The 24,341-nt window shown below is 35.6% G+C and overlaps 1 protein-coding gene across 1 annotated transcript in view; it reads right to left on the bottom strand.

Moving 5' to 3' along the window:
- Polq (polymerase (DNA directed), theta) overlaps positions 1–24,341 on the bottom strand; it is a 66,292-nt gene that overhangs the window by 29,502 nt on the left and 12,449 nt on the right. Inside the window, exons 5-15 of the mRNA XM_013019496.1 lie at positions 20,677–20,819; positions 19,859–20,063; positions 19,519–19,661; positions 18,203–18,396; positions 16,790–16,914; positions 15,687–15,930; positions 8,331–11,416; positions 6,859–7,002; positions 5,751–5,947; positions 2,853–3,093; positions 178–371 (exon numbers count right to left, since the gene is read on the bottom strand). Coding sequence (XP_012874950.1) covers positions 178–371; positions 2,853–3,093; positions 5,751–5,947; positions 6,859–7,002; positions 8,331–11,416; positions 15,687–15,930; positions 16,790–16,914; positions 18,203–18,396; positions 19,519–19,661; positions 19,859–20,063; positions 20,677–20,819 — 4,916 coding nt within the window. The remainder of the gene's footprint in view (positions 1–177; positions 372–2,852; positions 3,094–5,750; positions 5,948–6,858; positions 7,003–8,330; positions 11,417–15,686; positions 15,931–16,789; positions 16,915–18,202; positions 18,397–19,518; positions 19,662–19,858; positions 20,064–20,676; positions 20,820–24,341) is intronic.

The raw sequence follows: 24,341 nt of genomic DNA, 5'->3' as shown, positions 1-24,341 counted from the left end.
CAGCTAGAAGACTGTTCCTAATACATTCTAACCAATTGTTTTGCTTTACTGATATTTGGTACTAAATAAATTAAGGAGCAGAGGGAAAGATATATTTGTGCCTTGCCCTTCTTTCTCTATTCACATTATTTTAATGCTAAATGTCACTTTCTAATATCCCTACTCCCATAGTACCACCTCTGCAATGTCATCTGAACTGGTGAAGGAAAAGCTGTGGCCAGCTAATTGATAGGCCTGAGTCTCAATTGCATCCAGCTTGGCTTGCAAGATGTGCTTCTGACTTTCACATTCTGTAGTACTAAAGCCGATTCCATTTAGTTCTAGCAAGGCCAAGCAGTATTGAGAGGGCATTTCCACATTACAGAAAACATCTGAAAGAAAAAACAATAACACAGAATTGGTCCAGGTCAATCCAGAGATGCTACCCAAGCTGTCCTTCAAGATCCAGTTTTACTGAGTAGGTTCTGAACCAACAATAAAAGGCAGCAAAGGACAGGTCATTTAAGCACTAGAACTTACACAGTGTAGAAGGGCTAGCAATCTTGTGAATAGTGTAGACTAGAAGAGAGAAGTATGCTTCCAAGACTCAAGATTTTTATCTCATATTTGTTAAAAACCATCTAGAAAAGACCTACTTGATCACATGAAGGGAATAAGGATATTTTGTCCTAAATCACATTAAGATATGGCCTCTTATTAATATTTATTCCCACCCAAACAAAAATCAGCTATCTTCCAGAAAACAGAAGGATGAAAAGAGAAAAAGATCTGGAAGGCATTAAACTAAATAAGCATATCCTAAAATATTTTTTCCAAACATATTTAATAGCACTATATATTTTCTCCAAAAACATTTTCTCAATGCACCTGTTATATTCTATAGATTATATGATTAAGAAACCTAATACTACAAAAGTGCATTTGACACCTCCTAATTGCTCATTTTTTTAAGTTTTCAGAAAAGAAGACACTTCCAAAGCACTTTAAAAATTGTGAAAATAAAAAATAATGAATCGATATTTCTTGTACAGTTTCTGGAGTAGAAAATTATAATCCTCTTTTAAAAAGATACTTAAAAACTATGTTAAGTCTGGAATAGTCCTTTCTCAGACTGAACACACAATTACTTTCATTTTTTCCAGTGCTGGTGATTAAACCCAGGGCCTCACACATGTTAGGCAAGTGTTCTACCACTGAACTAAACCTCCAGGATTTAGATTTTTTTTTTTTTTGGTCAGTCATGGACTTGAACTCTGGGCCTGGGTGCTGTCCCTCAGCTCTTCACCTCAAGGCTAGTGCTCTAACACTTGAGCCACAGTGCTACTTCTGGTTTGCTGGTGGTTTACTGAAGATAAAGAGTCTCAGGGACGGTCCTGCAGGGCTGGCTTTGAACCATGATCCTCAGATCTCAACCTCCTGAGTTGCTAAGATTACAAGCGTGAGCCACCAGTGCCCAGCCAGGATTTGGGTTTTGAGAGAGGGCTTTACTATGTAGCTCAGGCTGCCCTCAAACTAATGATTCTCCTACCTGTGCCTCCCAAGTACTTAAGAGGACCATTACACCCATCTCATCATTCTAGAAATCTGTGATTACCAGAACATCTCTAAAAAATTATAGACCAGCTCCTATCAGCCTCTTTAGAAGTCAGTGTCTGGGAACTACACAGACTTCCCAAGACATGAACCTTATAGGCAGACTACACAGACTCAGAGGACAGGACGTGGGCGATGATCCAGCATTGTGTAACATATATGTGAAAGCAGTTCTGAAGCCTGGGGCCAATTCTCACTCCTTGATCTGCCTATACAGGCTCAGAGAGATTGAGAGTGAAATACTATAGTTACTGAACAGGAGATGCTAATGAACATCACTTGAGAAAGAATGCCTTCTATGAACAAGTCAGTCTGGTCTTTACTCTGCTATACTACCCCATGATACTGGAAAGAACAGAGAGCCTGTGGTAAAGGTAAAAATAATCATAATAATAAACTAATACAGCAATAAGCAGGTTGTAGTTCTCATTTAATCTTTAAAACAGCTTAGAAGAACCAGATGTAGAGAATGTCAATAGTTTGCCATAGGCCTGTTAGTAAGTGAAATAGCCCCAATCCAAACAATGCTCTGTGTAAACAACTCATTGGTCTGCTGTTTTTTGTATCTATTTATCAGACACAATCCTGTCAACTTTGTTCCCTACACCATCTTTCCCATAACATTAATTATACTTTTAAAAATCAAAGTATTTTGGACTTCCCAACAAATTGATATCGAGATAAAAGAAAATACATAAATCTTCTTTGCTGAAGAAACTGTTAAAAGCTCTGAAAAGAACTCAGTTCATGTTTTTAAACCTATGAAATATATCTTGTAAGCATTAATGAAAATCATTTGATAAAGATCAAATATAATTGACAACCACTGAATAAAATGTCATTATTCCAGTTAAGCTAGAGGTTAGCAAACTATAGCCAAACTATCACTGGATCCATGTTTTCATTAAAATAATTATTGGCTTGTAACCCCTCTGTATGGTATTTTCACAATAAAAAAATTATTATTGGAAGACAGCCACAACTATTGTTTTGAGATGGTCTATAGCAGCTCTCATGACACAATAGCAGTTGAGTATTTGTGCTAGGGATTTATCTGGCCTATAAGCCAAATGCTTTATAGAAAAAAGTTTGTTGGCCCTGAGGTAATCCAGGGGTTAAGGTTTACATAAAATGTATAATTTGTCCACATGTGAATGGCCTCAAACTGTATGTATGTATGTATGTATGTATGTATGTATATATGTAATACATGTTTATCTCCAGTCTGTAACATAAAGATGACAGGAATCTGGTTTTACCATGAAGGTTTTCTTTCTGCAACAAAGAGTTGAGTTGATTCATGGAGTTAAAGATGAGGATAGATTCTACAGATGCTCTGTACCGTCCAGAATGCTCAGTGCTGACATTCAGCCCCAGGCTTTGAATTCCTTGGCCTGCCTCCATTCCTTCTAGGAGTGGGAGATCATGGGGAATAAAGTTGGTAACCACACTATGAAGAGTTGGCTCTTTAGAATCTGGGTCAAGTAACCAGGATGCCACCTGAATGGGAAAGCAACCAGAATATTTTATTTTAATAAAGACATTTCTGTACACTTGTTAAAAGTGGAAAAATCTCATTCATCTTTATTTAACATTTATTCACTGGTCTTAAATTAATTTGGGCTAAGTTATTATAGCCTTGATAGCTTTAGGTTTACTTAGTTCTTCCAATAAAATGTAAAGCATAAATGTTTTGTCATTTCTTTTTCAGAAACCCTTCAGGATAGGAGTTGGCCATCAGAATCACCTAACTGTTTTTGGCTTCCCACAAGACTGAAAAAACTATATTTTCTAATAACTGATCTAGCAGCTCATAGATTAGATTTAGCATAAGAAAATCAAAACTCTATTAATACATTGGAAAGTTAATACAGTAAGCCTGCCTTATGTGCATATTAGGCACATTTTTAACCAACCTTGAAAAACAAGTTTAAAATTCCTCCACACACATTACAGCTTTCAGTCAGTCCATATTACTGTCAAATCATTGTGTGATCTGCTGAGAGTTTCCCTGTCTTTAATTTTGTGAAAATATGACTCCAAAAAAGCAAATAACATTCAAAAAGCAAGGTAAAAGTTACAGTAATCCTAGCAAGCCAAAAGGACCTGTAAGGTGCTTAAGTAACAAAGTGAAATTTTTAGATATGTCTAAATCCAACATGACTGCAATAGAAGTTGTACAACATTATGGGCGGGGGGGATGAATCAAGCATCTGTAGGTATTCAAGATAAAGAGCATGAAATAAAATCCAGTTTCTTGTGAGCAGTATTAATATGTAAAACAATAATTTTTCTAATGTAGCTTACTGTGTAGTTTAACATTATGGAATCTCAGAGCCACATATTATGGCATCCATATGATACAGGTTTAGAGTATAAAACTCTACGCATACTAAGCATTTGTGGTTTTTCCTCAGTGATGGTCTTGGAACCAGATGCCAACAAAATAACCAGTGTTTACTGTATATGATTCATTTGCTTTTTGAGGGTATAAATGAAGTTGGACCAAAAGTATTCAATGAGAGTCTGAGGAAAAGTTATATCATATTTAATATTAAAATGATACTTTATTTTATGTATCTTCTTACTCAAAAATGTGATTATTGTCAGCCATGATGGAGTTTACGTGTAACCACAACACAGGGGGATATTGTGAATTTGAAACCAGCCTGGGCTACATAACAAGACTTTCTAAAACCAAAAACAATTTAAAAAAAAGGAATGCATAAATAAATAAATAAATAAATAAAAAGTGTTTTGATTCATAAAAGCAGAGACTATTTCTAGTAGTTTAAGAAGGTACTATACATATCTAGAATGAGAGAGGTTCATAATACTATTGTTTGGAACTATAGAATATCAAAATTGATATTCTATATTGATATTGACAGGACAGTTTAAAATCCTTGCCCCCGCAAAAATGAAAGCCAAAAGGAATTATGAAACTTGGCTGGTGATGTAGCTCAGTAGGAAAGTACTTGCTTAGCATACACAAGACTCTGAGATCCACATATTTCTTATCAAAAGAAACTAAGAAACTAAAGCATCCTATTATTATTGACCATATATTAGTAAAAACTATATCAATACTAAAATTTCTAAACTCTAATAACTTTCATGTCTCAACATGAAAGTTGAGATGGGGTGGGGGAGGGGGGAGATATATCTTTGAAGATTATAAATAAATGTCTTTTCCTGCCAAAGGCATGGCTCAAGTGGTTGAGCACCAGAACAAGCAAAGTACGCAAGCAAGTCCCTAAGTTCAGACTCCAGTATCAGCAGAAAAAAAAAGGCATGTCTTCTGAAAATGCTTTATGCTAAAAAATGCATATGACAATAAAATAACATTCCTTCCTTGATAACTCAAAGTCATTATTATGAAGAATGCACTTTTTTGGGGGGTGTCCATTCGTGCGGCCTGAACTCTGGGCCTGGGTGCTGTCCCTCAGCTCTTCAGCTCAAGGCTAGCACTCTACCCCACTTGAGCCACAGCGTCACGTCTGGCTTTTTCTTTTTGCTTATGTGGTGTTGAAGAATCGAACCCAGGGCCTCATGCATGCAAGGCAAGCGCTCTACCACTGAGCCACCTTCCCAGTCCCCAGAATGCACATCTTTTAATTGCATAGAATAGTTCTCAAGGACTAGTTATGTGGTTTGCTTAGACATCTTAATTCATAAACTTTCCTATTTTTTGCAATCATCCTCATAATCATGTGAAAAATCCTAACAAAATTTTAATTTCATTTTCAATTTACTATGGGACAAACAACTTGAAACTTAAGATCAAATTTGAAATTTTTCTTACTTTTAAATTTCTTACCACTTGGCTCAAATGGTAAAATGCAACCTGCTTAGTGAGCACAATACCCTGATTGCTAGGCCATCAGTTAAAACCACAGTAACAAAAAAAGTACAAAAAAAAATTTTTTTAATCTCTGTAGTAAAACTTTAAGGGCCTAGAATTTGCAACATCTATTTTCATTTACATAGAAGTGTTTAGTACATGAAGATGTTATTCTTAGTTGGTGAGATTACTGGACAGAAAAGTGACTTTTCTGAAAGATTTCAAGTTGCATTACTAAAATTAAATAAAAACCAAATCATTTAAGAATTATATAAAATATATAAATTATATGAAATTGAATATGACATAGAACCTTAGGATCTTCATAACTTTGTTCCAGGGAGATGCCACAAGACAGAAGAAGAATTTTATAGCTCTTGATGAAGTCATAGATGATTACAGAACGTTCTTTATTACTTTGCTTTTGCAAACAGGATTGAAGATGCTGCATCCTGTCTCTCACAGTCAAGCTTGGATCGAGAGAAGGTGGAGCCAAACTAGCACTAATTTCTTGGAGGAAAGAAAAAAATGAAAAAATTACATACATTCATTTAAAGCAGTAATCTTTATTGAAAAGGTTCAAAAATACTCAGGAAACCAAAGCATCAGTTCTAAATGACTGCTAATTCAGCATGCCTTTATCCAAGTCTTATCAACTATGTAGATGAAGTAATTTATAATCTAAAAATTATGGATGGGCTAGAAGATTTTAAATGCTTTATTTTATGTGGAAGAAAATTCTACATATCAAGACTAAATATCAATAAAATTACAATTTTCAGAAGAATTTAGGTCTAAGAGATTTTTAAATGAAGTTTAAAAAAGATAGCCATATAATGCTGTATCCAAAATAAAAGAAGTTCAAGAAACTACTAAACCCAAAATATTTCCCTAGAAAAAACAAAAGTATTTCATTCTGGCTGAGGAACAGACACTATTTTCTCCTGTCCAAAACCAACCAAGAGCTGAGTGTGTCCAATAACTACCATTCATTTCCAACTTATATCATTTCAACTCTAAAGGTTCTTCCAGAAACTGTGTAAGGCAGAAACTATGGCTCTGTAGCTAAACAGATGAGTTCCAAAGAAAGAATGAGAAGAAATTTCATGGCCCATCATTAACAACAATCTTATGCAGCAGGCAGTAAAGACTAAGGGAGATGTTTTCAAAACATTCATCATTCATTCTGAGGGTATAGGTAGAAAGAAACTTGGCTAGCAAAAGAAATATTCATCCTAGTTAACATATGTGTGTGTGTGTGTGTGTGTGTGTGTGTGTGTATGTATATTAGCTATTCTCTAATTAACACATAACTTTTTAATTCTAAAATAATGCTTAGTAAATTACTCTTGACAAGCAAGATCGCTTTCTATTATGTTTCATTAATTATACACTGACTTAGTCAAATGCTGATTACTTACCAGAATGTGTTTGTTCCCTTTGCAATGAAAAATAGTAAGCATCCCTTCCACCCCAGCACACTGCCAGTCCAACCACAAAGATGTCCTCCGAGCCTTGAACAAGAAATCCATCATCTATAGTAGGGATTTCGTGAGGTAAACTGACTAACAGAAGTAAAAGTGAAATAGAAAATAAAAGATATAAGATAATGGTTAAAACAATGGACACAGAAAAGCTTAGGTCCCATTATCACTGTGTCAGTGAATGATCTACTAAGTGTTTCCCTGCCCTTAATTATATAAAAATATGCTTCCCCCTAAACAAAGTAAGGTAAAAATTAATGTGCTTAATTTAAGTGATAAAGGTGAAATTGTTGGGCTGGGAAGGTAGCTCAGTGGTAGTGCTTGCCTTGCGTGCATGAGGCCCTGGGTTTGATTCCTCAGTACCACATAAGCAAAAAAAGCCAGAAGTGGCACTATGGTTCAAGAGGTAGAGTGCTAGCCTTGAGCTGAAGAGCTGAGGGACGGTGCCCAGGCCCAGAGTTCAGGCCCCACGACTGGCAAAACAAACAAACAAACAAACAAACAAAAAACGGCTAAATTGTTGACAGTATATCTTTAACCGAAGCTGGGTTGCATTACAGGAAAAATAAATGAAGCACATATAGTACAGTACTAAACTCTATGCACCCTGAGCATTTATTTTTCTTCAACAGGGGCTTCCTTGGAATTATATACCTGTGGACACCAATGGTATACTGTACATAAAAGTAATAATTAAATATATGTTCCATGAAATGAAGATCAAATGCTCAAATTTTATTAACAAATCCATAATGAGATTTAAGAAATCTAATCAATAGGTTGCCAAGCTGACTACAGCTATTTCTCACGATCCAGAACAGAGTTCATACAACGAAAGAAATAATCATGGCATTATTTGATCAAATGGTTCAATTATGAAAATGTGGATAACTCCCTGAAGCTTGGGGGAAAAAAGTCTTTAATATAGACTTTCATATAGACTATTAGTGAAGTCTAATACTTGAGATAAATCTTGAAAATTGTAGGTAATAAACAATGTGAAAACTAGAGCGCATGTGTGCTGTGCACTTTTATGATTGTATAAGTAAAAAAGGCATTATAATAGGAAACAATGATCACTAATGATAAGAAATATGCCACAATAAGAAATCATCAAAGAATATCTGCTCATATCCAAAATATATAGCATCTAATTTTTTTTCAAAATTTGTATCTACTAATATATTTTTCATACACCTCCTAGAATGGAACTTAACTATTAGCAACCAGCTGGACCAAATAAATAAAGCTGCTCTATATATAAATCAGATGGAAGATATTCATTAAAAGATATACTTATTAAATGTTGAGATTATATCTAATATTCAATGCTGAAAAATCTAAATGTATCTCAGTCCATAAACTAAAGATAAATATAAAAATATAAACAATTTAAAGGAGAATCTTACCTTGCCTAAACCTACTACCAATAGTAGCAGTTTTTGAAGATGTCAAGCTTTTGATCTTTTCACAAGCAAGTGAAATGGAAAATCGTTTCTTACACTGCCACTCTTTAATGAAGGTTTGAAAGAGAGTTTGATTACTTGCTACATCAATTATGGCCAAAGTTTCTGAATTGCATGAGGCTGGAGTTAACTGCAATTCATCCAGTGACAACTGCAGTGAAAAACTTTTGTCTCTCAAAGGACTGTCATCTTGTAAACTGTTTATACTCTCTAGACTTAAATCGTGGTTTTTAATATCTGAAGGTGAGCCAAATATAAAACTTTCACCAGGCTGTAAAACACTACTAGTGTTCTGAAGTTTTACAGATGTTCCAAGAATCTCTGGAAATGTCACCTTAGAAGCAGATGCTGGGCTGGGTGTAGGAGGAATGAGACCATTATCATCACCTAGAGAGCTTTCTTTACAAGCCAAGGGGGATGAGGTTTCACTGTGACTGGCAGAGTTCTCTAGTGACTTGTCCACCTTTCTTTTTACCTCATTATTAGGGAAAAATGAAATTCCCTGTACTTGGTATGTCTCCAAATTTGAAACCACTTCTTGTCTCTCATTTAACTCTGTGTTTTTCTCTTTCAAACAAAGTAAGTTTACAGTTGTTAATTTTGGCTTTTCATTTTCTACAGGACTATATACTTTATCTAAAATCCTCTGCAGTCCTGGACTTAAATCAAATGATGCTCCTGACCATATGAATGAATTATTTTGCCTTGCCTCCGTTAATCTGGACGTTTGAGCTGTTTCATCTTGATTTCTTCTAATTACTTCACCTTGGGGGAGACTAATACCTAAAATTGCTGAGTCACTTAGTTCTAATGCTCTAAGAGATATTGAGGTATTAAGATTCTCTTGGACTGATTTTGCTACATTGTCTAAAGCTTCAACTATCTGAACAGAATCCATTTCTGAAAATATAATAGACTCATCATTGAAAGAAGTCAACTGCTGTTGAGCAATTAGGGGCTCAGTCATATTTGTTTTTTGAACTGGGTCTCCTTGTAGATGCTGAGAGTCACTGAAATGGTTTGATATTATTTCAGAAGGGTGGGGTCCTTTGGCTTCTATATCAGGTGGTGGTTCTTCTGCTAGTAAGTCTTCACTGAAACTGTCAAATAATAAACTATCACTCATATTCAAACTTGTTTCTGGGCCTGGCAGACATTCTGTCTCTCCACCAGTGGGGGATCTCTTTTGAGGAGCCGTAAGTTTGACTGGTTTCACTGTTTCTTGTGTTTGATAACCTTGAAGAAAACTGTTTAGCTGGGAGTCAGTAACAGAATATTCATTCCCTTTAAAACAAAGGCCATTTTCTTCTAAAAGAACTGGAGAACGTAAAGTAAAGCTTTTTAGAATCAGTCTGTCATTCCCATATTCAGTATCAATAGTCTTAAGATCCAAATGGTCCATGTTAGTCGTTCTTGGAAAATGCTGATCACTGGAAGAAGTAACATGACACTCATTCTGAAAAGAGTTCTGTCTGTCTAAGCTCCTCTGCACAATCCCAACTGCCAAGCTGGTGTCCTTTATTCCTTGTTTGGCATTTTCAATTACCATCTGTTGCATTATTTTCTCTGACTGAGTATCCAGGTAGAAACTATCTTCAACATCACAGAGAACTAAACTTAAGTCAGAAGCAGGATTATTTATAGTTTTGTTTGTTGAATAAGTATCTTTTTTTTCTTGTATTTTAGTAGAATTTAGAAAATTCTCATGCTGATCTTCTGTTTTACCAAACGGTTCAGTTGACTGAAGTATTCTACTGGGTACCTCAGTTTTCCTTATCTTATCTCCTAATGCCTGAAAATGGTTTTGTTCACTTTCCTCATTATTAGGTTTTATACTTTCACGTTTCATAGTAGCAGCATTTGATTCTTTTTGGATATTACTATTCAGTACTTGACAGAGCATTTGTGTCTCTATTACACTTTTCTGCTTGATACAAGTGTTTGTCTGTTTATCACATTGTTTTTCCAGACTCTGGCCAACTGGAGGTGTGTCATGGCTTTTTACAAAAATATTCTGTTTTTTCAAATCATCCTGTATCAGTACATCATTTATTTTTTCTGTCTCACCTACAGCTAATCCTCTTCCACCATTACTGGCTACACCAGAGGCTTGACAAGTCACATTTTTACTTTGTGACCTTGTGTCAAAATGTTCCACAAGAATAGCATTCATTTTTGTTCTTTCCCTTAAACAACTCTGCTTTTCTTGTAACAGAAATGCTTTGCTATGTTTTTCCTCAGTACAAAAAGATGCATTCTTGGCAAAAGGTTCTGAACTTCTACATTCCATATTCTTCTGATCTAAAGTAAGCGGATCTTCACGAAGAAGAGGCCTAGATACAGTCTGTCCTTGCAAATCAATTCTACATATCCCAGCATCTTTCACAGGGCTACTGTCCTTGGATTCTTTTCGATGCCTCCTAAGTTTCCGAGATTGAAAACTTGTGTTCAGCTCTTCTGAACTAAAATTCAAAGCTGCTTTTTTATTTTTTCCCAAGGAGAAAGTCTGAACAACTTTCCTAGTGCATGCTTTCCCTTCATTCAGAGAGGCTGTGGGCTTCTCTTTTTTTATGCCCAAAGAAGCCTGTTTTCTTGCTCTGAAAATGGAATTTCTCTGATGCTTCTGTTTCCCTTTCTGGAATGTATAATGAAAGGTATGTTCTCTACTTTTATCTAAATCTTGCACTGTATTTGATGAATATATAACATGAGAATCACTAAATCTTGTATTACTTTTCTTCTTAGATTTTTCTCTTTGATGAGAACTCACAGTTTGAGGAACAAACATGTGAGTCTTTACTTCTGAATCACTGTTGATCAATGAATGTGTACTAGTACTCAAAGGAGAATATGGATCCCATTGTACTCCCAGTTCAACTAAGTCCTGCTGCAGAATCATTTTGGCTTCCTCTACTATCAGGACTGCTGCTTCATTTGCAGTTAAACCTTTTCTACCAGTCACCCAAATCGTTTGCATATTCCGACGTTCTTCAGCTGCTTCCTCTTCCTCATCCACTGCCTTTCGGGCACTATACGAGGAGACAGGATAAGAGGGAAATTAATGCACTGACTCATTCATTCATACAACACATATTCATTAATCATTCAATCTCAGCTACTCCAGGAACTGAAGAACTAACACTGTATGTATGTACATATATGCATGCACTGTATACATATATTTATATATATATATACACATGTTCACATACATGGGGAGCGTGTGTGTGTGTGTGTGTGTGTGTGTATGCTCTCATGAAGTTTATGTTCTACCTGGGGAAATAGGAAAATAAATAAATGTTTACATAAATAAATGTATTTTATCTCAACTGGTAAAAGTAAAACTGAAAGCAGTCCTAAAGCTCCAGCCCCTACTCTTTGGGGATGAGGGGCAAAGACACCACCAAAGGAAATTCAGATGGTCCTGGCAACAGATTGGCAATTATAGATGCAAAATAATTCCACAGCTCCTGCAAGCTTCAAACCTAATATAGATTTGGTAAGATAGTAGCTTTCTAGTTCCAATATAGTCGAAATCTAGCTTTGCTAAAGAAAGATATTGTTTTACCCACCTCCCATAGCAAGGGACCATCTTGAGAGAGTATTTATTACTGGAGATGAGTTAGTCTGGAGGATTGAAAGTAGGACATAATCACAGCTCCGGGAGTTTGAGGATACTTTATCAAGTACCTGAATAGAAGAGAGCCTCTAAAGGTGTTGGTGGAGGGAAAAAGGATCTGACAAGGAACTGACAAGGGAGAGGAACTTCAGAAGTAAAGGGTGAAGTAGTCAGAGTGCTGGCCCTCCAGAAGTTGCCAGTCACACTGCCTGGGAATCACAGTACAGAACATCAAGCTGGTGGTTGGCTTAGTACTAGGACTCCAGAATCTGCCTCTTGGCTATATGCATTGGCTGCCAGGTGGATCTGAGAACCCCTAAACCAGACTTTCCAAATCCCACCTCTAAGAAGTGTATTCTGGCATATGTTTGTTGTCCAGTGGGGCTAAACAAACCAAACTCAGGCTCAGAATACCACATGACTTCTACAACCTCCTTCCAGATGCCCCTGGGCTAGTCAAGTTCTTGGATGACCAGAACCCTGATCAACACTGTTTGTAACATCATGAAAAACCTTGAGCCAGAAACAGTCAAGCATGACTAAAAAACTGAGCCACAAAACTGAAGGGAGGTGAACTGCTGTCAAAGAACTAAAACCCACATCCACAAACTGCATCCTAGTTGCTGACAGGCGAGACTATGAGCCTCCAAACTAGGCCTTCCAAATGCCATGATTTCTATAGTAGAGGTGAACGACTGAGCAGAATCTGAAAACACTGAAGCACACTTCCAAGTACTATATCCAACTGTGTGTTTGCTGTCAAGTGGTGTAGAATTCTTTTTTTCTATTTCTCCCTACTTTATTCTTTTATACTGAAATAAACCCTTGTTAAAACTTGAAAAAAAAAAACAAATCAGAATCCAAGTGCTGGTGGATCACACCTATAATCCTAGTTCCTCAGGAAGCTGAAATCTGAGGATCAGCTCAAAGCCAGCTGGGGTAGAAAAGTCCAATTAACCACCAAAAATCCTAGAGGTATAGTTCAAGTAGGACAGCACCAGTCTTGAGTGAAAAAGCCAAGTGAGAATGTAAGACCCTGACTTTAAGCCCCAATATAGCACGCATTAAAAAAGAGGTTTTTTCAATAATACCTATGAAGATAATTGCTAGTATTTACTCCTTTATGTGGGTTCTGTATCTCCTGATACAGGGTAATACATGTGGTGGCATCATCTAGTAACCCCTATTCATTAAAGACAATAGTTCTGGGTGGCCAAGATGGGTGCTGTCTACCATTCTAGTAAATTCATGATATTGTTAAACTATAAAAGAAAATGATTAAATTATAACAGACACTTTCAGATATTGATAAAATATACACACACACACACACACACACACACACACACACACACACACACACACACACACGGAGTCAGTATCTTCTGGCATAAGATTTCCATTAAGATCCTAAACAAAGTAAAAATCCCCACTATATTACTATTTGACACTGTGTTAAAGGTATCCACTGGTTAAACTAGGCAAGAAAAATCAAATAGACATATGAGAATTCGGTAAGGAAGAACAAAATTATTATCTCTTGTTAAAGATGATATGGTGATATATTCCTGAAAAATCCTAGCAAGTCAATCATAAAAGTAACTCAAACAATTAAAAAAAAATCAGTAATTAGAAGGACAGAAAAAACAAAATCACAGAAATCAACAGCCTCCAAACACACATGTAATCATGTAATGGACACTACAAGATAACCCAATTAATCCTTACCAACCAGTAAAGATTAAATGGGAATGAATTTATGCAAAATTGATATCAGAAAAACTCTTAAAACCTCCTGAAAAACACAAAAGCAAAATCAAATGCACAACTTTTGGATAAGTTGATTCAACATTATAGATATGTCAGTTCTCCTTAAGTTTTAAAGCATCCCAATAGTAATTATCACATGCTATAAATTTCAAATAAGCAAACACATAAGAATTGCAAAAAAAAACAAAAAACTGAAAGTTTGTAAGAGAGAACTTGCCTTACCCAATATTGAAACATGCTTATAAAAGGCTTTTACAATTAAGAGCATGGTACTGGTTCATGAATTGGCAAAAGAACAGTTTACCATAGACTAGATACAGATCTAAGGAGTTATTTTTGATCCTCAGTACTGCAAACAAAGGGGAAGAAGAAACAAGAAAGGGGAGGAGGGAGAAGAGGGGGGAAAGGAAGAAAAGGAGGAAGAAAAAAAAATATAAAAACTTTACCTATCAAAAACATGATGAAAATCAAGATTGGTGGCTTGAATCAAAATGTGGTATATATACACAATGGAATTCTATGCCTCCATCAGAAAGAATGACATTGCCCCATTTGTTAGGAAATGGAAAGTTTTGGAAAAAATTATATTAAGTGAAGTAAGCCAAGCCCAAAGAAACATAGGTCCCATGGTTTCCCTTATTTGCAATAACTAGTATATGTCTGAGTCAAGCAGAAAAGGTCAGTTAAGTTGATGTTAGGGAAATGAACCCTAAGATATGTATTCAAATGTTTTTTTTTCTTTCATGTGATTGTTTCTAACACATTTATAAGATTATTTCTTTGTTGCTTTGTATGTCCCTCCTCCACAGTATAACCCCTGCTTTCACTGTATTTGATGTTGTTATAATTTGCGGAGGGGAAGGGAAAAAACAAATTGTTTAAATAGGGATACAGGGGGGCCCATTGCAACAATGAGACGTACAAGTCGTTATGTCGAAAACGAACTTTACAACTTTGGTGGGGGGGGGGGCTGGGGGGGTTGGGGGGAGGTTGGGATGGGAAGGGGAAACAAATGAGGAGGCTACAATGCTTGATAAGAATCTTGCTGCATGTAATTGTAACCCCTCTGTACAGTATTTTCACAATAAAAAATAAATTAATTTTAAAAAAAAAGAAAAAGAAAAAGAGAAAGCACCTGCCTAGCAAGTATGAAGCCCTATATTCAAAACCAGTACAAGAATAAAGCAAAACCAACAAAAATAAAAAACAATTGAAAATATTTGGTATATGTTTCAAATATATATAAATCAAAACATATATGTATCAAAATATGTGTATCAAAATATATGTATCAAAAAATAAAAATCCTAATCAATTTGAAAAAAAATTTCAAGAGGAAATTGAAGCATAAGAAAAAGATCTGCCAAGATAACTCACAAAGATAAAACTCACAAAGATAAAAAAATATCTAAGGATATTCACCTATCACTTTTAATTAAAGAAATGCAAATGAAAACTATGCTGACATATAATTTATCATCTATCAGACTGGTGGAAATAAAAAATTCCTAACAATGGACTGACTGGTGAGATTTTAAGGTAATCTACCAACCAGGAATAAGAGAGTAGAGGAGTAAGAGGAAGTATTAAGAGGGAAACAAAACTTGGTTGGACTCTTCTGCAGAGTAATATGGTCTATGTCATAAAGCTACTCGTGTACTTTTGAAATTCCATGACTAGAAATCTATCCTATCAAAAAATTTCTAGAAATATAAAAATATAGATTCACAGGGTATTCACTGCAACTAGTAAGAATGGCAAAATATTTACAATATTTGTAAAATATAAAGTGAAAAGTAATTCTTTTGGAGGATTACACTCATGCCATGAGAGTATTTAAGAAGAAAATACTTTAATACACTCTGTAGTACTTAAAAATTGATACAGTTTGTCATTTGAGACTCTCTTACCTTTTGAAAGGCACAGCATTTTTCAGAACTACCTCCACCTCAGCAATATTTGCTCTAGCAAGATCTGCCACAGTAAGAAAGCCAGAAGAATAGAGGAACCTGGCTCGCTGTGCATTGAGTAAGGATACCCGGACCAGGTCACACAGCTCCCGCTGGATGCCAAATGTAAGGCGCTTCTGAAACTGGGAAAGTAGTAGTTCCATGTTGTGCCAACCCAGACGATTGGAAAATACTGTAATCATCCCTAGAACATTCACCAAATATTGTCGAATTAAAATTTTCTTATAGACTAATCCTCCATGTTTTAGGCATACTTTTTTGTTGCCTTTTTTTGTAGCATTTCAAGGTTTAACAGAGTCCAAAATTAATAGGGACAATAAAACATAATGCAAAAGTATAAATTATTAAAAACACATTAATGACCAAGTCACTTTCCTATGAGAACTTAAACCCTAAATGCAATCTTGGATCTTTGATACCAGTGGCTTGAACAGTGAGTCCCTCTCTTTCTGCCGCCTGCCCAGTCGTTCATTCAGCATATACTCATAAGCACAAACCTTAAAAAAACAAAAAAAACCCTACATATATACAATAGCTCAGGGTTTCCTTCCTAAGAGCCTGCAAAGATTCTCAAGTAAAATCAGACACCCAACTTCTGTTTGTCTAACTTAGGGGATATGGATTTCATACGTGAAGGCACAGCATTGACAGTGGAGAAACTAAATATTTAGAACAGTCAGATAGGAATCTAGAATTGCCTTTCACATGTTCTTCTCAACAATGTTTACTAGTTAATTTTCTAACAAAAGGTAAAGCATTAAAGAAGAAAAAACTAGGGGAAAAGAACAGAAGAGAGAGGAACTGTCAGCAGGAAGTTGTTGAAGAATGGTAAGGAAGTAAGGTTTAAATACTTGGCTTGTTGCCAGTTTTCTATAGGATACTGGGTCCAGATGATTCAGACTTTCAGATCTTGATAACAAAGACTATATAATATTATGGAAATTTTAGAGATGCTTCTAATAAAATGAATTAGAAAAAAAAATGACCTTAAAATCTTAAACCACAGATTCTTAAGTAAATGTGAAACACTTTGTTTAACTAACCTGCATAAACAGCAGCTGACTGTTGTAAAGACTGAATCTGTCCACGATTGCATCCATATTTCTGATTGATTTCCTTTAAGGAAACTTCATTGATTAAATCTAGTAGCACAAGACTGGTGAAAAACCTAAAAATAAATAACCAAATGTGAGGTAAGATATCATTTATATCAACTCTGAAAGTACAGTACATGTTGTAAAATAACTGAAATAAAACATGATAGAGTATTTACACACTTGGGGAGGTTCCTACCAGGACATAGGGTTGGTAGAAAGTGAGATCCAAGTTTACAATATGCATCAGCACACTAATGTTAGTACAAACAAATGTCCCCCCCCCATGTTTCAATACAGCTAATTTCAAGAAATAAGACTTGACTCAAAAGAATGTGATAGTGCAAAAATTTAAAAATACACATATTTCAATAAGATGACAGAATATAATTTAAAACCTGTTTTGATTTGAAAGGAAACAGTGATCCAATGATCCAACCATACAAATCCTTATAAAATATGCACTCAATTGTGTTACAAATAACGTAAGAAATATTACAATTATTTTTTACTGTTATTTCAAAGAAGCTAAAAGTCTGTATAATTTCCCCATTTGAATTTTTCACTCCTTCCTGCTGAGAACAGATTACTTCTAAAAATGCTACAAAACATAATCCCAAATGAAACCTCAGGAAGTTGGTGGTTCTGATTCATGTCTTCTATAAGAAAGGGAAATAGCTAGTGCCATGGCTCACGCCTGTAATCCTAACTACTCAGGAGGCTGAGATCTGAGGATCATGGTTCAAAACTAGCCTGGACAGGAATGTCCAAGAGACTCTTATCCACCAGAAAAATGGAAGTGGTACTGTGGCTCAAATGGTAGAGCGCTTGCCTTGAGCTAAAGAGTGGAGGCACTCAGGCCCAGAGTTTATGACCGACCAAAAAAAAAGAAGGAAAGAGAAATAATTAAATATTCTACTTTAAAAGATCTTTCTAGCCGGGCGCTGGTGGCTCACACCTGTAATCCTAGCTACTCAGGAGGCTGAGATCTGAGGATCGCGGTTCAAAGCCAGCCCGGGCAGGTGAGACTGTGAGACTCCTATCTCCAATAAACCACCAGAAAACCGGAAGTGGCGCTGTAGCTCAAGTGGTAAAGCGCGCGCTTTGAGCTGAAGAGCTGAGGGACAGCGCCCAGGCCCAGAGTTAAAGCCCCACGACTGACAAAAAAAATAAAAAATAAATAAAAGATCTTTCTGTGTAATTGCTGCTAAACTACAAGTTGTGGTAATACACAAAATATGAATAAAATTAGTGAATACTGACTATTTTCTTTACAGTGAAAATGACTACAAGACACTGGATATTTATTGTATGCCAGACACTGCATTCAATATTGGAAAGTCCAGGCTCCTTGATATTTACCGTTTATGAATGGCCATTTGTCGGTGTTGTCTCTCAGTTCTGGCTACTACTTTTCCTTTCACACTGCGAGCCAAGAACCCTTCCTCGACTCCTACTAGTTCTGCTACCCTTTTCATAGAAGCTGGCAACTTCTCCCATAAACAGAAAAACCTATACCAATCTATAGTAGTCCAATCTTCAAACATAGGTGTAACCTAAAGAGAAGAATTATCACTCATTAGCTACAATTATTTCATTTCACTGGGCTGGGATACAACTCAGTATATATACTATTTGCCTAGAAGTGTGAGGTCTTGTGTTCAAGTCTTAGCTCCACAAAATGATAAATACAGATATCATTGTAAAGGGCTTTTTTTGATGTCTGTAATACTTCATTTAAATAAAAATAGTATTTATTCACAAAAGTAATTGCCAGATCAAAAGAAAAAGAGACCATTACACCTGTAACTGAATTCCATAGACTCCAAGTCTTTATATATTTTAAAATTGTACAGAGGTTTCATTGTAGTATTACCATATATGCCTACAGTTCACTTACTTCTTCATTCTTCTTTCTCATTCCTACCTTTATAAGCAATCTTAACAGATATCATTATTGTATTTTTGAAACTCTAAAATCTTTCTTTATCAGAGAAATTTTCAACTTCAATATTGACTCTAGGTATAATCTTAAATATTTTGTGTAATAGCCAAGAAAGAATCCATAAAACAGAAGGAAGGAAAGAAGGAATCAATATTCAGAATGATATATTATTTAAAAGGTCTGAGAGTAAGATAAAAACAATGAGACAAGCTGGGCACCGGTGGCTCACGCCTATAATCCTAGCTACTCAGGAGGCTGAGATCATGGTTCAAAGCCAGTCCAATCAGGAAAGTCCATGAGACTCTTATCTCCAATTAACCACCAGAAAACCAGAACTGGAGCTGTGGCTCAGTGGTAGGGCACTAGCCTTGAGCTGAAGAGCTCAGGAACAGCACGCAGACCCAGAGTTCAAGCCCAACAACTGACAAAAAAAAAAAAAGAGAGATTTTGGAAGTATCTAGGATTACAGGCATAAAGCAAAGTACTCAGCTACTTTATTTCTTATCAAAATCTTTGCTTTATTAGTGGATGATGATCTAATTTAACCAAACTTTTAAAATCCCTTATTGGAAGTCAAGTGTAGCTGCATATATAAGTAATGTAGCACTCAGGAGTCTAAGGTAGAAAGATCACAACTTCAATGCCAGCCTGGCTATCTAATGAGATACTGTCTTAAAAAGAAAAACTGTAAGTTGAAGAAATTAGTGGAAAAAAAAGCAAACCCAGAACTTACCAGATAAACAATATGAAGATCATTCTCTAAAACAAAGCCTTTCATTGCTCTTTGGAGGTCAGCAAAAATATCTAAGGTATCAGTTGGAGAAAGTGAAGACGAAAGAGTAGCTGAACCAAGATGTGTTGGATGATAGACCTTTCCTGGTTTAAAAATGCATAGTTTAGGAACAAATGTCAAAATCAAGACAAATAAAATACTATTTCTCTATACTACATATTAACCCGCTCTGATATATTTTATAACCAGAATCTTATCCAATGTGTAGAAAATCATGAGCAAGATGAAAAAAGTGATTAAAAGATTAAAAACAGCAAATTGTCATAGATCTCATATTTACCTTCTGATCCGTCACTGGCTCCTGCAATCTGGATAAATTCGTTTTCTAGCAACCACAACACACAGGCTTCAATTGCTCCAAGATGAACAGAATCTTCATTTCTCTGAATTCCTTGCTTCCCTTCTTTCATACTCGCAGCCAAAAATGTACAAGAAGCATAAGTCTGCATATCTCGTGATGTACTTGCCACTCCGCCAACTATTATCTGATGGAAAATGTTTGAACATTTCTGTTTTGGTTTTTTTTTTTTTACAAAACATGCGGGATCTCATGATATAAAAGAAATGGCTTTATGCTTTTAAAATATTCTCAGACTCTTAATATCAAGACTCTTACTAACTTGCATTATCACTCATGGAAAAAGTAGACAACATGAGCTGATAACACGAAAAGCTTTCATTAAAAGGAGATATATTTCCTTGTAAACAAAAATAAATGGATCCATATCCATCTGAAACTTCAGAGTTAACAATGGTTATAGCCATGAACCAAATCAGTCCTTTTTCTGCATTTGGTGTTTAATCAGTTTTGAAGTGGATTGGTATAGTACTATGATAAAATTGGTGTTGAGTAAACTCCAGGAAATAACTATTATTTCATATATAATATAAAGAGTTATATGTAGTTATATGATAAGAAAACAGAGGGAACAAAAAAAGGGAAGGTAAGAAGAAGAGAAAAAGAGAGATGCTATAAGCTATGGAATCAGACGACTTGAGAAGGCTATAAATATGCAGCAATCCTCACATAAGACTTCACATACTGAAGTTCAACATAGGTATAAAAGAGCAAATGTAATTTACTGAAGTGTCTCTCACCTCCAGAATAGCCCGTACCATGCTGGCAGTTATTTCATCTCCTTCTCGTCTTTGCAAACAGCTACGAACTGGCTTTAGAGATCCCTGTAGTAGAGCTATACCTTTTGACTTCTCTGAGTTCTTACAGACTAAGATACTCTCACCTACAAACAAAAAACATTTTCAAAATCCAAACACATTGTTATAAGGTATAGGTTAAAGACAAGTTTTTTTGTCTTAGTTATTAAAAAGGAAGTAAGAAATACTAGTGATTTCACAGTCATAGAAATATATTTTAAGTTTTAATATTCTGAAGTTTGGATAGAAGGAAATCAGAATATACTACCAAAATTATGTTACATTGGCATTAGGAATATTTTGAACTGAAGGCTACTAGAAAGTGGCAAACACAGCAAGAACTCTTTGTCATCTCCCTGTTTGCCTAAAATCAAGGCATAGATTTTCCTTTGTGAGGATGTTTCTACTCCCTTCTCCCATAATAGCGAACAGCCTTCGTCACTGAGACAATATCGGCACAGAAGGTCTGTACAAACCAACTTACTAAAATAACCTTTTCTCTTCCATTGGCTCCCCCTACAGATTTACATGGTTTACAGATTTACATGGTTTACATGTTACTGTCCCTCTTCAAAATTTATTCACCTTTGTTAAAACAATATAGAAGATTCCAGCTTTAACAGCTTTGGAGTATACCTTCTTGTCTATGAAGGTTTCTATGCACAGAAAAATTACTATATCAACATCAAATAAAATTGGTATGGATTTTTTCCCTTGTTAATCTGTCTTTTACCATCTGATTTAGAAGGCCCAACTGTAAACCTAAGAAACTAGTGGAAAAGCCTTTTTCCTTTCCCTTTGGGATTAATCACTGTAATTAAATAAATAGGTAGGTAGTTAACAAAGGTACTTAAAAAATATAAAGTAAAATGCAAACATAAACTATTAACTACAGATAAAATAAATCTAAAAATATTTATAGGTACCTTTAAAGAATTGCATGTATTAATAACCTAAACAATTTAGCTTACTTCAAGAATCAAATGAAAAGCATGAAAGCACCTGTAAATGAAAAATGTATAAAAATATGCAATTTAAAGAAATCAGAACTGTTACAATTAAGACTAGGAAAAAAAATCATATTTTCTCAAAGAAACTGAATCTAATAATATAGAAAAGTAAATAGCATATTTGTATGGGGTGTTTATGTACTATAAAAATGAAAGTGGTGGGGCTGGGAAGGTGGCTCAGAGGTAGAGTGCTTGCCTTGCATGCCAAGGCCCTGGGTTCGATTCCTCAGCACCACATAAGCAAAAGAAAAAAGCCAGAAGTGGTGCCGTGGCTCAAGTGGTAGAGCGCTATCCTTGAGCTGAAGAGCTGAGGGACAGCGCCCAGGCCCAGAGTTCAGGCCCCACGACCGGACCCAAAAAAAATAAATAAAAAAAATAAAAGTGGTGCCAGGTACCAGTGGCTCAAGCCTAAGTACTCAGGAAGCTGAGGTGCTTCTCTCCTTGGAGATCTGAGGATCACTGTTCAAAGCTAGCCAGCGCAGGAAAGTCCGTGAGACTGTTTTCTCCAATTAATCACCAGAAAACGGGAAGTGGCACTGTGGCTCAAGTGGTAAAGTGCTAGCCTTGAGCTGAAGAGCTGAGGGACAGTACCCAGGTCCAGACAAAAAAAAAAAAGAAAAGAAAAAGATAATCTTAATACTACATTAGCAGAAAATAACTGCTTGTCAATAAATGAAAACTACAACTTATATTCACTACAGATATTAAGTGAATCACAAAGGATAACAGTATACTGAAAAATAAAGAAATACAGCATAATAGGATACAGGCTTTCATTTAAGGCAAATTTCAAGTTAAGTCAAATTCAAGTGGACTAATGTTCACTGTTGCAATTAAATTCAAACTCACCCAATGTGTCTACTCCTTTCCTGCCAGCACGACCAACCATCTGCTTGTAAGTAAGAATATCTAGAGGGCGACCACTGAAAATTGGAGTCCGAATAATCACACGACGTGCAGGTAAATTCACCCCGGAAGAAAGAGTAGAAGTTGCTGCCAAGACCCGAATGAGACCTTGACGGAAGGCTCCTTCAATGATATCCCTCTCCTCAAAAGTAAGACCTAAAAAAAATAGCAGATTTCAAAAACAGATTATTTATTAACATATAATTAAAATATAGTTAATCTCTTACAAATAGATCTGAGAATCTATCACAAGCCTCTAAAGATGTTTTTAATTGTTAGGACTATAAACTAAGAAGTCCCAGTCTACCTATGTACCTATGCTGCTGGTACCTACCATTGTTTCACACTTGTTTTCCTAGCTACTTGGGAGGCTGAGATAGGATTGCAGTTCAAGGGCAGCCCAGGAATACAACAGAGACCTCTTCTCAACCACTAGGTTGGCATGGTTGTGCATGCTTGTCATCCCAGCTGCATGAGGCTGAGATTGGAAGGATAGAAGTTCCAGTTACATCTAGACAGAAAAGTTTGAGATTCCCATTTCAAAGGAAAGAATCTGGATGTGGTGTCATGTGCCTGTTAGGCCCGCTATGACAAGAAGCCCAAACTAGGTGGATCATGCCACAGCCGAACAGGAAGTGAAACTCCCTCTCAAAAATAACCATCTATAAAAGGGCTCAGTGGTAAAGCAACTACTTAGCAATCATGAGGCCCTAAATTCAAATCCCAGTACTGCCAAAAAGAGAAATGGAAAAAAAGAGAGTACAACCTGCCATTTCTAATATATCTCATCTTCTAGGCTTAGAGTCAACAAATTAATCCTGTAATTTATGTTCATATTACTTAATGTGGAATAGATGGTCCCTATTTCAAATACTCAGCCTGTCTCTGTCACATGAATGCTACAAATGGGTATTATCATGTTCTAACAAAACAATTTACAAAATCAATATTTACAAAAACAGATGGTGAGCGAAACGACCAGCATATTACTGTTTGCTAAACCGTTCTTTGTGTTTGTAACTCACATGTATTTTTAATTTATTTTAAAATGTTATGACACATATCATAAAAAATTTATGCATAAATAACAATAAAATGTAAAATAAGTTGACAGGGTTAAATTCTTAATCTTAAAAGCAACATATTCATCACATCCTTAGTACCTATGATCAGGATAAGATCATTTCCTGAGAAGAAGTTCTTTTTATTTTATTTTATTTTTTATTGTGAAAATACCATACAGAAGGGTTACAATTACATGGGCAAGGTAATGAGTAAATTTCTTATCAAGCATGGTTGCCTCCTCAGAAAAAGTTCTTTAATTCAATGATTGTCATAGTGTTGACAAATTTTCATAATCTGTTTTATTTGACTTTTAAACACTTCTAGCTTTCTCCAATGTAATATGATAATTTTAAAATAAATTCAATTTTCATATATCTGTGAGAGTTTCAATTATCATTTAAGACAAAGAAGACATTTAGAGTGGATTATAACTAGAATAACAAGTACAACTCTACTTTTTTAGGAAAGTAAGTAAAGAAAGGGGAATTTTTTAAATCTATTTCCTCAATGACTCAAAAAGTCTTCACCTAGGGCTGGGAAGGTGGCTCAGTGGTAGAGCACTTGCCTTGCATGCCTGAGGCCCTGGGTTCGATTCCTCAGCACCACATAAGCAAAAAGAAAAAAGCC

The sequence above is a fragment of the Dipodomys ordii genome, unplaced genomic scaffold, assembly GCF_000151885.1.
Source record: "Dipodomys ordii isolate 6190 unplaced genomic scaffold, Dord_2.0 Scaffold45, whole genome shotgun sequence".
In the NCBI taxonomy this organism is placed as follows: Eukaryota; Metazoa; Chordata; class Mammalia; order Rodentia; family Heteromyidae; genus Dipodomys; species Dipodomys ordii.
Note: the sequence above shows the minus strand (reverse complement) of the source record. Positions and strands in the feature narration are given on the sequence as shown.